Here is a 13,479-nt window from a genome sequence, read left to right on the forward strand (position 1 = left end):
AGGTTCAGACTGGATTTTTACTGAATGCAAGTGGTGAGTTACAATTGTGGTCAGTGGAACTTTGCATAATTTTGTTCCAGTTATGGGCATTTAAAAAGATAATAATATGGGTGACAAAGGGTTACTGTTCCCCTTGAACATGTCTTAGTGAAGTGTTGGCCAGTCTTCAAGTCGCTGTAATTCTCTTGAAGGGATGAAAGACCATTTTTCTAAAATATATTCAGTCATTTGTTGTTTTGATAATGTTGATGGAGAGAGAAGGGTTTAACATGTTGATCTATAGCCAGCACACACAACAGGATACAAATGTTTCATCACAGGATAAAAGTGATCACTCAAAACAAGTGTGTGATGATTTGCAGTGACCTTTCCCTCTAAGGGAAACAGTCGTAAACAATCTCAGCAAAAACCATAATGGGTTCAGATTCCTTCACTATAGACGTCAAAGGTTCAAACTTGTCTTTTGTGTTTTAAGTAGACTGAATGATCCTCCAAAGACCTTAATGCATTATCTAACTCTAAATAAACTGTATATGTTATCATAGAAAGCCCAGGTACAAATCAGTATGCGATACTATTAAAATTAGTCATGCAGTATACAGTGACTAATGCATGAGTGTCAGGGAATTTAATTAAATCATTTGAAAAAAGAAAAATAGATAACAGAACCGTGCAAAGGACTGTGCACAGTTTAGCATATGAATTAGCAGCAAAGTGCCTTCGTGATTTTCAGGATATCTCATGAAAAATGCAGATTTATGCACATTTTATGCATGAAAACGAAGCAAACAGCATCAAATTGCATGCATATCAATAAAATGAAAAATTTTGAGCTGCAGGTTAGCAAAAAAAAAAAAAAATCAAAAAGACAACATGAGCGTAATTGCGACTGCATAGCAATCAGCAATCACACCAATGAGGATGCTTATTATGGTGATCAGTTCATTAACTGGATGCAAGCTTATTCATTTCATAAACATAGTAAGAAATTCTTATAAAGGGTAAATACTGCAGCAGCAGGAGCAGCATTTTGACAGTTCTTTTCTTTCTATGAAGGATTCATTTCAGTTTTATACATCAAAAAATATAAACGAGCAACTTCAAACCAATCAATCTTGTCAATTCATTAAGATTCTTATTAACGCTGCAGTCATATTTTCAGCTTCATAATTTGCTTAAACCATTCCGTCACACAAGCTGAACCCCATTTTAATGAGCATCATGTCTTCTCTTGTCACTGTAACCTGCGGCTCCCTGAAGACACAAACACTAAACCTGCACAACAGCAAAACAACAAAGTTCCACACATGTAATTGGCTTAAAATATTAGAGGGGAGCGGGTCAGTACAATTTTATAATAGCGATTTCTCAGTGCACCAACATGCGAGTCAATCTTTTTATGGTTTGCTGCACAGTGCAGCTCTTCTCGCACTGCAGTGGATGTGTGTGATGGTTAATCGTGGTTCTATACCGCCATCTCGTGGCGACATTGAGCACCACGCCCTGGTGGCAGGAGAAAGGAACACGCCATGATTTGAGGAGGTTAAAGAGTGTGACTGTTTACAGAATTAGTTAATGACGGACATGTCACACCTTTCTCGTTCAAGGATCTTTAAAGGGTTTTGGATGCAGAGACACAAAGTGGCCAGTGTGGCTGGACTTAAAGACAAAGCAGGAGTTCTTGTTGCATCAAAAATGTTCACATCAATTCGCTGCATTCTTCTAAAATGCATGCTCAATTGTCTGTCAGTAAACCCAAACGACATTTATCTGCTCAGCTAGATTGCAATTACTCGCAGCCTCTATCTCCTGCTACACTCCATCTGATTGGACCACTATTGATATTCCACAGACTGTGAGGAAAAACAATTGCACACATTATTTTATATTCCCGTGGGAGTTTTCTGTCGAGACAAATGCTGTATTGCTCTCACTCAGGCTGCTACATCCTCGAATCTACCACCCTGAGATGTGTTTTGATGTTGTGATAACCTTCCACTTCTCAGCCTCATTCAGTCCAGATTCAGGCTCCAAGTCCTGTGGGGAGGGTAACAGGCTTCACACTATGACTCATCTTATCAGTTTTTACACTGATATAAGCGATAGTTCCGAGAGGCATACAGCCACCCTAAAAAAATGATGCACTGACTGTAAGGAAAGATGTTATTTTTACAGAGATTTGTTGTCCAGTTGAGAAACTGGTTTAACACAAGTAACAACACAATTGTAACTGTAATGTAATTACTTCATCCACAGTATTAAAATACAATCTACTGTAGAAAAGTGAAAAATATAATGTGATGACAAAAATACTTTACTTTGGAACTGTTACACCCAACGCTGTTTTGAAATTGGATGTAACAGTGGGTGGATCACTTCACTTTAACATAACTTTGATAACTTGTTGATCACAAAATAAGCCCCCGCTTTGCATCCTTATTCAGCTCTGATATGGATCTTAACTTATAAAATGAACTTAATTTTACCTTTTGTATGATGCATTAAAACAAATACCTGGAACTGAACTCTCATCAGAAAACCTTTAATTTAAACATTATTTTTGATCGACCACTATGCGCTTCTTTTTGCCTATAAAAGGAGCAATATAGAAAAACCCTTTGATGAGTAAGTGTTGTGAAATCCTTGTTTCTAGTATTTCTTTGTGTGCTCTGTTTGTTTGTTTTTTATGTTGCTGTCATCAACCTAATTGGTTGGTTAGGCTGCTCCACCCTGGTTCTGCTGGAGGATTCTTCCTGTTTAAAGGGAGTTTGTCCTTCCCACTGTCTCCAAGTGCTTGCTCCATGAGGTGACTGCTGTTGTGATTAGTCACTACATAAATGCAATTAAACTGATAGACTTGTACTATTTTAGCTAGCTAACGATCAAACAACATCTCAGTCTCCTGAGAATCAAACAGTGGATCATAAGAGCCAGTTACTGTTTCCACATCTTCACTATAACATGCTGTTTACCAGCTCTTGTGAATGCATTATGGTGCTGCATGTAGTTATATGACCGCATGCTTCGTGTTGTTAGTTGGTGCTAGTTGACTGAATGCTGCTTGGAGCACACTTGTTCTGACATCTTTCAGTATTCTCAGTACATGCTAAAAGGTTGTGATAATGTTTTGCTGGATATGTCAAAGCCAAGACGTGACTTTTTTTCTTGTAAATGTTCTAGAGAACTTCCTGCTGAAGATATGTAGTCTATGTCACTGTGGAAACCCACGATATATAAATGGTGGAGGAGAACCTGAAGCTGCAGAAAATGCCTAACAGAGTCAAGCTGGCAACCATGAGTCTTGAGTGCTGAAGTGCAACTGCAAAGCCATGTCAGCTTTGATTGGATCAGATTTTCATCTTCAGGGCCACAGATAGGTCAAATCCAATCAGTTTTATCTCTGCAAGCGATGCTATTCATGATGAATGCAACACGGGGACATGCAAGCTGCCTCAAGTCTGCATTGTTCATGGTTATTTAAGAAGACTGCATTATTTACATGGTGTAAACAATATCAAGGATATTATCAGCTTCATTTAGCAACCATGTGAGCACCACAGGGCTACGACACAAAATTTTGCTTAGAGGGTATCATCAAGGCATTCAAGCTCCCTCTCATCACTGAGCAGGTCATTCCCGATCAGAGAACATAAAACATCTGCCACGCAGAGGCCCAAATCTGCACCTTTGATACGCGTCACATCATGATCTCTTTTAAAGGGATTTCTAGATTCTGGGAGATTGATCCAGTAGAGGATCAGGATTTACAGTGTGAGGATTATGAACACTTATATTGGAAACATTAGAGCATTTTACACCTGCCAGCACAAAGATAAAAACTTGAGGTCAGACAATCAATCCTATCATTCATGCCCTGAGGAAAATAAAGTTAAATATTTAAAATATCCACCAATTTTCATTTTAATATTACTGTAACAGTATATGAAAGACTTTTGCCCGGTTCGACCCTGTTTAGATCTCATTTATGTTTATTTTTTGTGAGTAACTGTGTACATCTACATCAACTGTAGTTCTAACTTCTAATAGATTTGTTGTGGTACAAGCAGTGCAGCGTAATGCATGTATGAAAAAGTCTTTAGATTTACAAAGAACACAAACATATACACTCAGTCCTCCAAAGCTGGACTCTGCTGCAGAAATACTTTTTTTCTTCACCCTTTTAATAAAAAATAATTTATTTAATAGTATAAGGAGCTTGGAAAGAAAAGCATCTGGACTTTTTTTTTAAAAGTTGGTTGAAGACTTATTTAATAGTTTGCCCAAATTCTCTACTCTAGATGATGAAAATGTTTTAAAAATTCAGTTAATTTCCAATTGGAAGCACCAAACAGCAAAGTGGCTTGGTATGTCTTTAAAGAAAAGCAACCTACTGAATTCGCCCCTTTAAAGAAATGTGTGTTTGTGTGTGTGAGAGAGAGAGAGACGACCTCACTCGGTATTCTGCTGAGTCAGAGCTAAGGGAGCTGGAGGGCATTCCAAACATCTGCAACACAAACACATTTGCATGTCTGAAGGCTAGCTGGTCTCTGATTCTGCATTTGTAATTTTGATTCTGGAAAATGATGCGACTTTCAGACTGCTGTGTTGGTTGATGATGCCATAGTCATACACAACACTATAGTTACTATAGCTGTATAAAGAGTGTCAACAATGAACACGTTAAACCTCTTTTTTTATTGCTATCATTCATATTCATACACAGACTAAACATGCATAGTGTTACTATTTATTTACAATAAGGAAACTGAAGTCTATATTAACATGGTACTACAGTGTATAAATAGATTGTACATGAAGATGTCCCAAGAACTGTGAGGCTGTTATAATAGCCAGTGTCTCCTGGAAGATTGACAGGTCCCACAAAAGGACAGAAAGGGGGGGGGGGCAGTCCAACTGTTGCTCCAAACATGTCCAAACGATCTTGTTTGCACCTTCACCGTCAACAATGCTGTCCATTTAGAGCAAACAGGCATTTACATTGTAGTTGCAACTGTGGAGCCATACCTTAGGACAACCTTACGACTCTGTGCGTCCACACTGACAAGATGCTTCAGTGGTTGCTTTTGTGGTTCTTTGGCTCCATATTGGCATTCATTTCTTGTACTTTTCACTGAGAAGATTACTATCAGAACTATGACTGTGGTGCCATATTATATAAAACCTGGCAGTCTATGTTTTATCACGTTAACCTTTCCCCCAGATCAGTGCGTCCAGAGAACACAGTCACAGATCATTCATTTCTTTCAAAGTTTTGAAAAAAAGTGAAAAAGAAAACAGAAGTTTGAGCAGATTCTTACTTTAAACTCAGATGACAGACCAAATCAAATGAAAATATACATCTTGTTCATGAAACAGTCTTTTCTTACTCTTTAGTGATGATTCCTCTCTATCATGTTGAACCAAAACAAATCAAGCAACGGAAAAACCCCAACAAAAAACAAAAGATACGATTGACAATCATGCAGGAAGAGCATAAACAAAAAATATCCTACTTTTGTATTATAATCAGACAAAGATCAATCAAAATGTTTGGTAGTTGATGGTATATTCAAAAATGGTTAAAAGGAGAAGTAGAAGCTAAAATGAAGCACATTCAAATATGAACAATTTAGCTCGTCACTGCACACTGAGAAGTAGTTCTTAGAAATGGAACCTCTGAGACTTGTATCATGGTGAAACTTGTACCAGTTTTCATATTAAATGAGTGAGATTATGTCATAGCAATACTGAGTACAGCAATAAATAAACATGCACTTCTGATATTCAACTGAATCCTGTTTTCTATCTGAAATATGAACTTCATGCTATTTCAGAGTTCTTCAATGAATAACAAACATGACATAACTTGAAAAAATCTCTTGGGAACTAAAGAGAAACGAAGAGGAATGGTTGAATTAAATTGAAGTCTTTGGTTCTTTGGTTGGTTCACAACGCTGACAGAGAATGTGCTGTATCATCTCAACTGAAACAGTTGAGAGTTAACAGTTTACAAAACTGAAGAGTTCCACAGTTGAGTACAGTCGTTTACATGCACTCATAATGTTCATGAGGGTCATTTTGTGTTTTTAAGGTTTTCTTTGAACTTGTCTTTTCCAAGGTGGGATGATTGTACAACATCTTTAATGATTGTAAAGAAAAAAAAACAAGAATTGGGTGTTTGAATTTCTTTAGATATTTGCAAATCTGCACAGCCTCAAACCTATACATAAAGGCTCAAATATAAAGCATGCCTTCAAATATTCAAAGTGCCGCTCAAGGTTCTCCGATGTCTTTTAACTTGACATGGCCAAGGCCTATTAACTTCGTTAATAGGCCGTTCGTGATCATCATTGACAAAAAATGTTTTTTTTTTGCGAGCCCTCATTCAATTGACCAGTACTCATGAAAATGGGGAAGTCCAAGAAACTCAGAGAAGATCTGAGAAAGAGAATTGTAGATTTACACAAGTTGGTCAAGAAGGTCTCTTGGCACCATTTCTATAAACTGCAGATTCCAAGATTGTCAGGTCAATCAACTTTATATCAGTGGAGGTTCAAATGTTTCACTAATTTGCCAAGGTCAGAAAGAAGGCCCAAAGTTTCACCTTTAAATGAGAGTAAATTAGTTAGGATGTTTAGGAACAACTAATAAACCACTAAGAAACAAGCTTGCAATGAACTGGAAACACTGGGACACCAGCGTTACTATCGACAGTAAAGTGAGTTTGATATCACCACAGACTAAGAGGGTGCTATCTGAAAAAAAACCGCCTCTGCCTCAAAAGCTCACATCCAATTTTCCAGCTGCCCATATACAAATGCTTTCTAGAGAAAGGTTTTATGGTCTAATGAGACAAAAATTGAGCTATTTAGCCACAATAAAAAAAATGTGAGACTTTTAAAGCTAAGAACACTATACTACTAGCCAAGCACGGTGGTGCTAGCATCATGCTCTTGGGCTGTTGTGCTGCCAAGGGTCTTAATACATTCCATAAAGTGGATAGAACAAAAAAGAAAGGAGGAAATGATTATAACTTGGATACAACTGAATGTACAACAGAAATACAATGATCCCAAACACACATCAAAACAAGTTTTGGATGGGACAAAGCAGGCTAACACTGAACATCTGGAATGAGCTTCCCAAAAACTCTGATCTCAGCCCCATTGAAAATTTGTGGTTTACGCTACTGAACAAAAGTCTTGCTTTTTAAAGTTATTAAAGATGTATCATATACACAATCGTTCCACCCTGGAAAAAGAGCAGTTCAAACAAATGATTAAAACCCCAAACTTACCTTAACATCCATGCCAATGTTGAGTGTATATAAACTTCTGACCCAACAGTACCTCAAACATTTCTATGTATTTTCCATTTAGATAACTTTCAGATGACAACATCCTATTTAAATATTTTATCCATTTCATATTTAAATCCATCTTAAAATTTTTAACACTTTAACTGTCCGATCCATTGAAAAACCACAGTGAAAACACTACCAGCCAACCCATAGAGAGAGAAATACTGCATATATTTATCACTGTAACATAGTACCTGTCTGTATTGGTATACTGTATGTCTGCTGTCCTTTATATTTACACCTGTGTTTTCCATTATGCCTGCCAGTTAGTATGGAAACCCAAAAGCTCCAATATAAATAAATAATAATACAAATAAACTGAAGTATACAGATGATCTAATGAGATTATTTCAGACACTATTAAAATTAAGCTACTATAATTTATAAGAAATGTTTTGTTCTACAACGTGATTTACAGGATGCCATTTTCAATGACGCTTTATTTCATGTTAAGTTTTTCATTAGATATTAATACTTTTTCTTACTAAAACTGCTGTGGAAGAAGACAACATATTATTCATGTGAAAAATTAAATAATAATTTTCAGTATGAACTTTTTTCAGCCTCTTACAGAGAAATTTTGACCCACTCTTCTGTACAATATTGATTTAGTTCCGTTACAGCTCTCTTAAGGTGCCACTACTGCATTTCAGTCAAGTTTGAATGTTGTGCAGTCAAAACACCTTGGTTCTTTTCTTTTCCAGCCATTCTGCTGGAGACTTGCTGGTGATCTTGTGATCATTGTCCTGTTCAATGACCCAATTACAGCCAAGCTTTAGCTTCCAGGTGGCCTTGAATTTATCTCTAGAACACTTTTGTGTAAAGACTCCTGTGAATGTTTCTTTTTTCTTTTTTTTCTTTTTTTCACATGACTATAGAAATTATGTTCCTACAACAGTCTTGCTAGCTGGCAGTTATATGTTTAAAAGCCTATTTTATTTTTGAACTCACAAGATTAGTCAGCGCTCTAAAATCTAGCAATTTGATGAAAAAGAAAATAACAATCTGGACTGAGAAGACTGAGAAGCTAATCTAGCTGGTTGGCTGGCTAGCATACTCTAGGCTGGGATTTAACAAAAGTAAAGAGTATTTCTACATCTAAAGGCCGAGCACATATATATATATAAAATCTCACTCTATTTATTAACATGAATTTTCATTTGTAATTTGATATTTATTTATTTAACATGGATCCCTTTGGACTTCCATATCTTGGAGTGTGCAGGTGTGCTTCCCTTTATGAAATAGCAGAACAGATTCATACCGTGACAAGTGCCATTAAACTGTTCATGATAGCCAGATTTCCAGAATACAACTGAAGGTATCCAAGGCCACTACATTTATAGAAATGAAAAAAGGGTCATATGCAGGCTGGGAGAAACAGTACTGCAGCGAATTAAAAATAACTCACACAAGGACACAGAAGAATGAGAGCTTTCAACAATGAGTAGAAAGCTCGTCCTTTGGAGGTTTATATTTCTCAACACATGCTCCATTGTAGTGATTTTTCCACCTCCCTTGCCTGTCGTTTTCAGCCCTCTTCTGCCATCTGTTACTTTTGCTATTTCACTCTAAATGTTGTGCCTGCAGGCAGAAACAGGAGTTGTAAAATATCAATGATCAATCCATCATAAAAGAGACTCAAAGTGGAATGTGAATTTGTTCTCACTCAATAGCGCAGGTGAATTCTGTCATAAAGCCTTCAATTACAGCTCCATCCTAAAATAAATATTAAAGCGTGACAGAATTTATAAAATATCACCATGTCATAGTCAGGTAGGCCAATTTTTATCAAAACCAATTCCATCAAATTTTAAGCAATGTCATAGTTTGAGTACTTATTAATATTTAAAATGGAGCTGCAATTATGAGCATTCCCTTTTTCCACCAGAACAATCCCATATGACAATGCGACCTCGCTCATGAGTCCAAATGTAGAAGTTTTACACATTCAACCCAAAACACACCTGAATTACACTTACTGTACGTATGTACAGTAAGGTACACTTATTGTCTACTAACACTCTCCATCTTAAACTCTCCTGGACATATGCAGCACTTAAACAAATGCTAAAAGTACAGATAATATGTCCAGTAGAGTAGGTTAACAATGACAAAAGACAGTGGAAAGGTGACTCTGGAGTAGTTGTCTATATGGTGGGGGTTCTCCACATGACAACAGTGTATGGCGCGCAGAATCTTGCGGAGGGTGGCCAGAACAGTGAGGCACCAGTTGGTGTGCTCTGGAGGTGCCGCCTCAGGCTTGGGCTCACTGCCCGAGGGGCTAGAGGGCCTGACAGCGAGTTCTGTTGAGGCGGGAACTGAAGGAGAAGTTGCAGCGGGCTCCTTGCGCCTCTTGGCCCTGTTGGAGTGAGTGGAGATGGTGGTGATGATGCCGTTCATTTCATCATCAAAGTCGTACATTCGGTGGCCGTACTGCAAGATAGAGAAGAAAGATTAGGTTTGAATTAAAACAAAAACACAATGCGTTTACATCCGAGAAATCCAACTTACCCCAAAATGCTCATGGTGACATGATGATGACGATGACAATGACAGCGACCACCATGATGAACACAATGACTGTGACAACAGTAATGACCACAACAATCAACAGTTAATGTAAGTACATCCAGGAGTATCTCACCATGAGCATGTGTGCATCAGCGTGAGTGAGGGTGCAGAAGTGGGCCACAGCGTACTCAATAAGTGCTCCGAAGATAAAGCTGAAGCAGATCCCCAAATACACATCGATGGCCTTGATGAAGCAGTTGGCATTGGGTAGTGATGTCCGGGCTCCCATCATCAGAGTTGTCATGGTCAGTACTGTGGTCACTCCTGGCACAGAACACAGACAGTGGTCAAGTAGGATTCTTTGATGAACCACTAAAGACCTAAAAAGAAAACCACGTTTTTTTTTTGTTTTTTTTTGTTTTTTTAACTTAGCCTCAGGCCAAGGTCAGCTTTGAACGGGAGTTATTGGTTGTAAATGCAGAAATGCCAATAAAAAGCTAAATGTTGATAACCCAATGCATTTCAACAAAAAAATAAAAATACAAAAATAATCCAGCTTTTGCTCTTCATAGCACCAGTTTTACCAATGGAAACTCAGGTGATGGTTTTCGTGTTTCCTGGCAATATGCTGACATACTTTGTAAAGAAAATGAAACGAGGCGGGATATTTGAATGGAAAACACAATCCATAAGTATTATCCAAGTTGAACCCTGCACTGAGTTGCACCTTGTAATCTCACTGCTGACCTTAGTGTGCAATGAATGTAACAGCAAATGATTGTCACGACTGGGCGGCCAATACAGGGAAGAGGACTCAGATGCAGACACCACATGGAGGCTCGGAGGTACAAACTCAGGGGGCTAAGAAACTGAATTAACTCACTCTATGGCAGGCAAAAACTTCAGTGTTACTAGATACAATACTAGAATATTTGGACACTATGAACAAAAGCAGAACTACGAAGCACTAACTAGGCTAGAACTAACTCAGCAATAGTCACAAAACATGAAAACATAAAACAAGAGTCAGACTACGAGTGCGGCAGCAGAGTCCAAAAGGAAAAAGTCTCTTTAGCCGGATGGGGGAGCAGCCAGGGAACCCGACACCAGGTTCCAGAGCAGGCACCCTAAGGTGGAGGTTAACGGAGCTACGCTCACAGAGTCATTATAAAGGTGGAGGCAAGGCTTGGGCGGGGGGGGGAGTAAGGTCCGGGCGAGACTAAACCAGTCCAGGTTCACTTACTGTGAAAATTTACATGCTTAGATGTTTCCACTAGATACAACTTCAAGAAATGATCATCTAAAATCACAAACTGAAAATCAACACTACCTACCAGTAAGTCCCTGATCTCAGCTTCACTGGGTAAAAGCTGAAAATTCCAAAAGTCAAAACTATCACAAAGGAGAAATCCCTTTGTGAATCCTCTGGTGAGGTCCATCAGTTGGCAACCATTACAAAACAATACTCAACACAGTGTTAAAAATAAGCATTTTAATTTGTCCGGTTACATCTGAGCCCATCAGAAATTGCAGATGGTGCATTTAACTTCTTAACTAAAGATGAAAGTCTACACTTTGATTGCATCTCAGTCACTTTAGGTTTACTATGATGACTGACAGAGAGCAGGACACAGCAGCAATAATAACGCTTAAGTTGCAGTGTAAAACTATATGACATTTGCTCAAAAAGAAATGTTCTAAATCTGATTCTGATGATTGAATGAACAGAAAAATGGATTATCCCATACCTATGCAAATACGTGCTGGAACAGAAGACAAGGAAATCCAAAATGAAACCCATGAGAGGACCACCAGCAGGCTAGAGGGGACATAGGTCTCCAGAATGAAGTACAGAATGCTCCTCTTCAGCTCAAAGTGGAAGACAAGCCTGGGATAATTGCCTGTAAGAAGAAAGACAATAAAAAAACTAAATTTGAGTACATTTACATGTATTGATGTAATGCACAATAGTCTTTAGTAACAAAACACTTCTTTTTAAAGAATTAAACAATGGTTTTGGTTATCATTGTTACCAGTTTCATAGATGGCCTCTGAGACAGATGTGTAGTGGTCTTCTACTGTATACTGAGCCAGCTGGAGACTGTCTAAACCACTGACAGACTCATTTCCTCTGGTCCAGTAGAACATAACATCATTTATGTTGTAACCCCCTAAAGAGAAGAAAAGATGACAATGAAGAAAGCTGCTCTAATTACTATACAGGATAAAATAATTAATTTGATCAGTGAAATTTATCTGTAACTTTAATGATTGTGTGCATGGAAGCAGTGGGAGAGTCTGCAAGCAAAAAGCATATAACAAGAACAGCTACACAATTTATTATGATATTATCATAATAAATTAGGCAGAATTGAAATTTAATTTTTTAAATACCAGTGTTGTTGTAAAAAACACACACAAACAATTTTTTTCTCTGGAACAGTTAGCGGTTTAATGATTTGTGCAATAACTGGTTGATGAGCTCTGATGCCACTTATGCTGAAATGAGTGTGTGTGTGTGTGTGTGTGTGTGTGTGTGTGTGTGTGTGTGTGTGTGTGTGTGTGTGTGTGTGTGTGTGTGTGTGTGTGTGGAGGGGAGGGTCCTGCTGAAGAGCTTAACTCTTGCCTCTTACCATAACAGACTGATCATGCATATTGCACTGGGCCCTAGAGGGCCTAGATAACCCAAATAAAGCTTGGAAAAAGAAGGCATGCAAAATTAATATGATCAAAGATGCCACGGTTAATTGTGGTTGCACCTTTGACAGAGCAATGTAACAATGTGTAATCGTATCAGTTAGTAATAACTAGTGTTTCTCGTGTAAAAAAGAAAAAAATAAGGATAAAGTGTGATTAATAAGGCTTAACTTCTTAGGTGTATTTTTCTCATTTATCTGCAGAGGGAGCAAGAGAATAACAAAAGCGTGAAGACACGCTGTTGGCAGAAGCTGGTGTGCACCTCAGTAATCTGCCTTGCATGAAACGCTCATTAATTCTCTCTGTTTAAACCCATATGGAGTCATGTATTATTGACCAGAGCCACAATACTAGAAGCATAGCTTTCCTAATGAAGGGCAGTGGTGACTTTGAACCTGAAAGGTCCAATAAATTCACCTTTTTATATTTCATTGTAATTCTCTTGGTAGAGGAAGTCATTATTCTTCTGACCTAAAGCCCTATCGTTACTGTACAAATTAAGAGACACAGATGGTCAGTGGCAAGCTGTGCAATAGCATGGAAAGAGTTACATTCAGTGCCCTGTAGCAAGCAGCCAAGAGTGTTGTATTTTTTTGAAAGCGTCCCCACAAAAATTTGACTTACAGCCATGATTACAAAAGGCCGTCACTTTCTTTTGACTCTTTTTGCTGTCAGAATGCGGAAAATATTTTACCGCAATCTTAATTTAAATGCCCCTCACCCTCCCACGACGACGCTCTCTTTAAAGCCTCCTCCTGTGCAGAGGATCCACTTTTGGCACAGCATTAAAAGAAATAAATCCTTGAATATACATCTTCATAAAGAGACACAGAGACCAAGCAAGCGGGAAATAGAGATTGAAGGAGAGGAGGACAGGAGGGGAGAGAGAGAGCGAGAGAGATGGAGAG

General features: G+C 38.1%; 1 protein-coding gene across 1 annotated transcript in view; it reads right to left on the reverse strand.

Annotated features, from left to right (window-relative positions):
* Positions 1-4,901: 4,901 nt before the first annotated feature.
* LOC102207415 (gamma-aminobutyric acid receptor subunit pi) overlaps positions 4,902-13,479 on the reverse strand; it is a 73,412-nt gene continuing 64,834 nt past the window's right edge. The window contains exons 7-10 of the mRNA XM_005735108.1: positions 11,908-12,045; positions 11,623-11,775; positions 10,008-10,198; positions 4,902-9,796 (exon numbers count right to left, since the gene is read on the reverse strand). Coding sequence (XP_005735165.1) covers positions 9,431-9,796; positions 10,008-10,198; positions 11,623-11,775; positions 11,908-12,045 — 848 coding nt within the window. The 3' untranslated portion in view covers positions 4,902-9,430. The remainder of the gene's footprint in view (positions 9,797-10,007; positions 10,199-11,622; positions 11,776-11,907; positions 12,046-13,479) is intronic.

This window comes from Pundamilia nyererei, unplaced genomic scaffold (assembly GCF_000239375.1).
Source record: "Pundamilia nyererei isolate P.nyererei 1_Seehausen unplaced genomic scaffold, PunNye1.0 scaffold00062, whole genome shotgun sequence".
Taxonomy (NCBI): Eukaryota; Metazoa; Chordata; class Actinopteri; order Cichliformes; family Cichlidae; genus Pundamilia; species Pundamilia nyererei.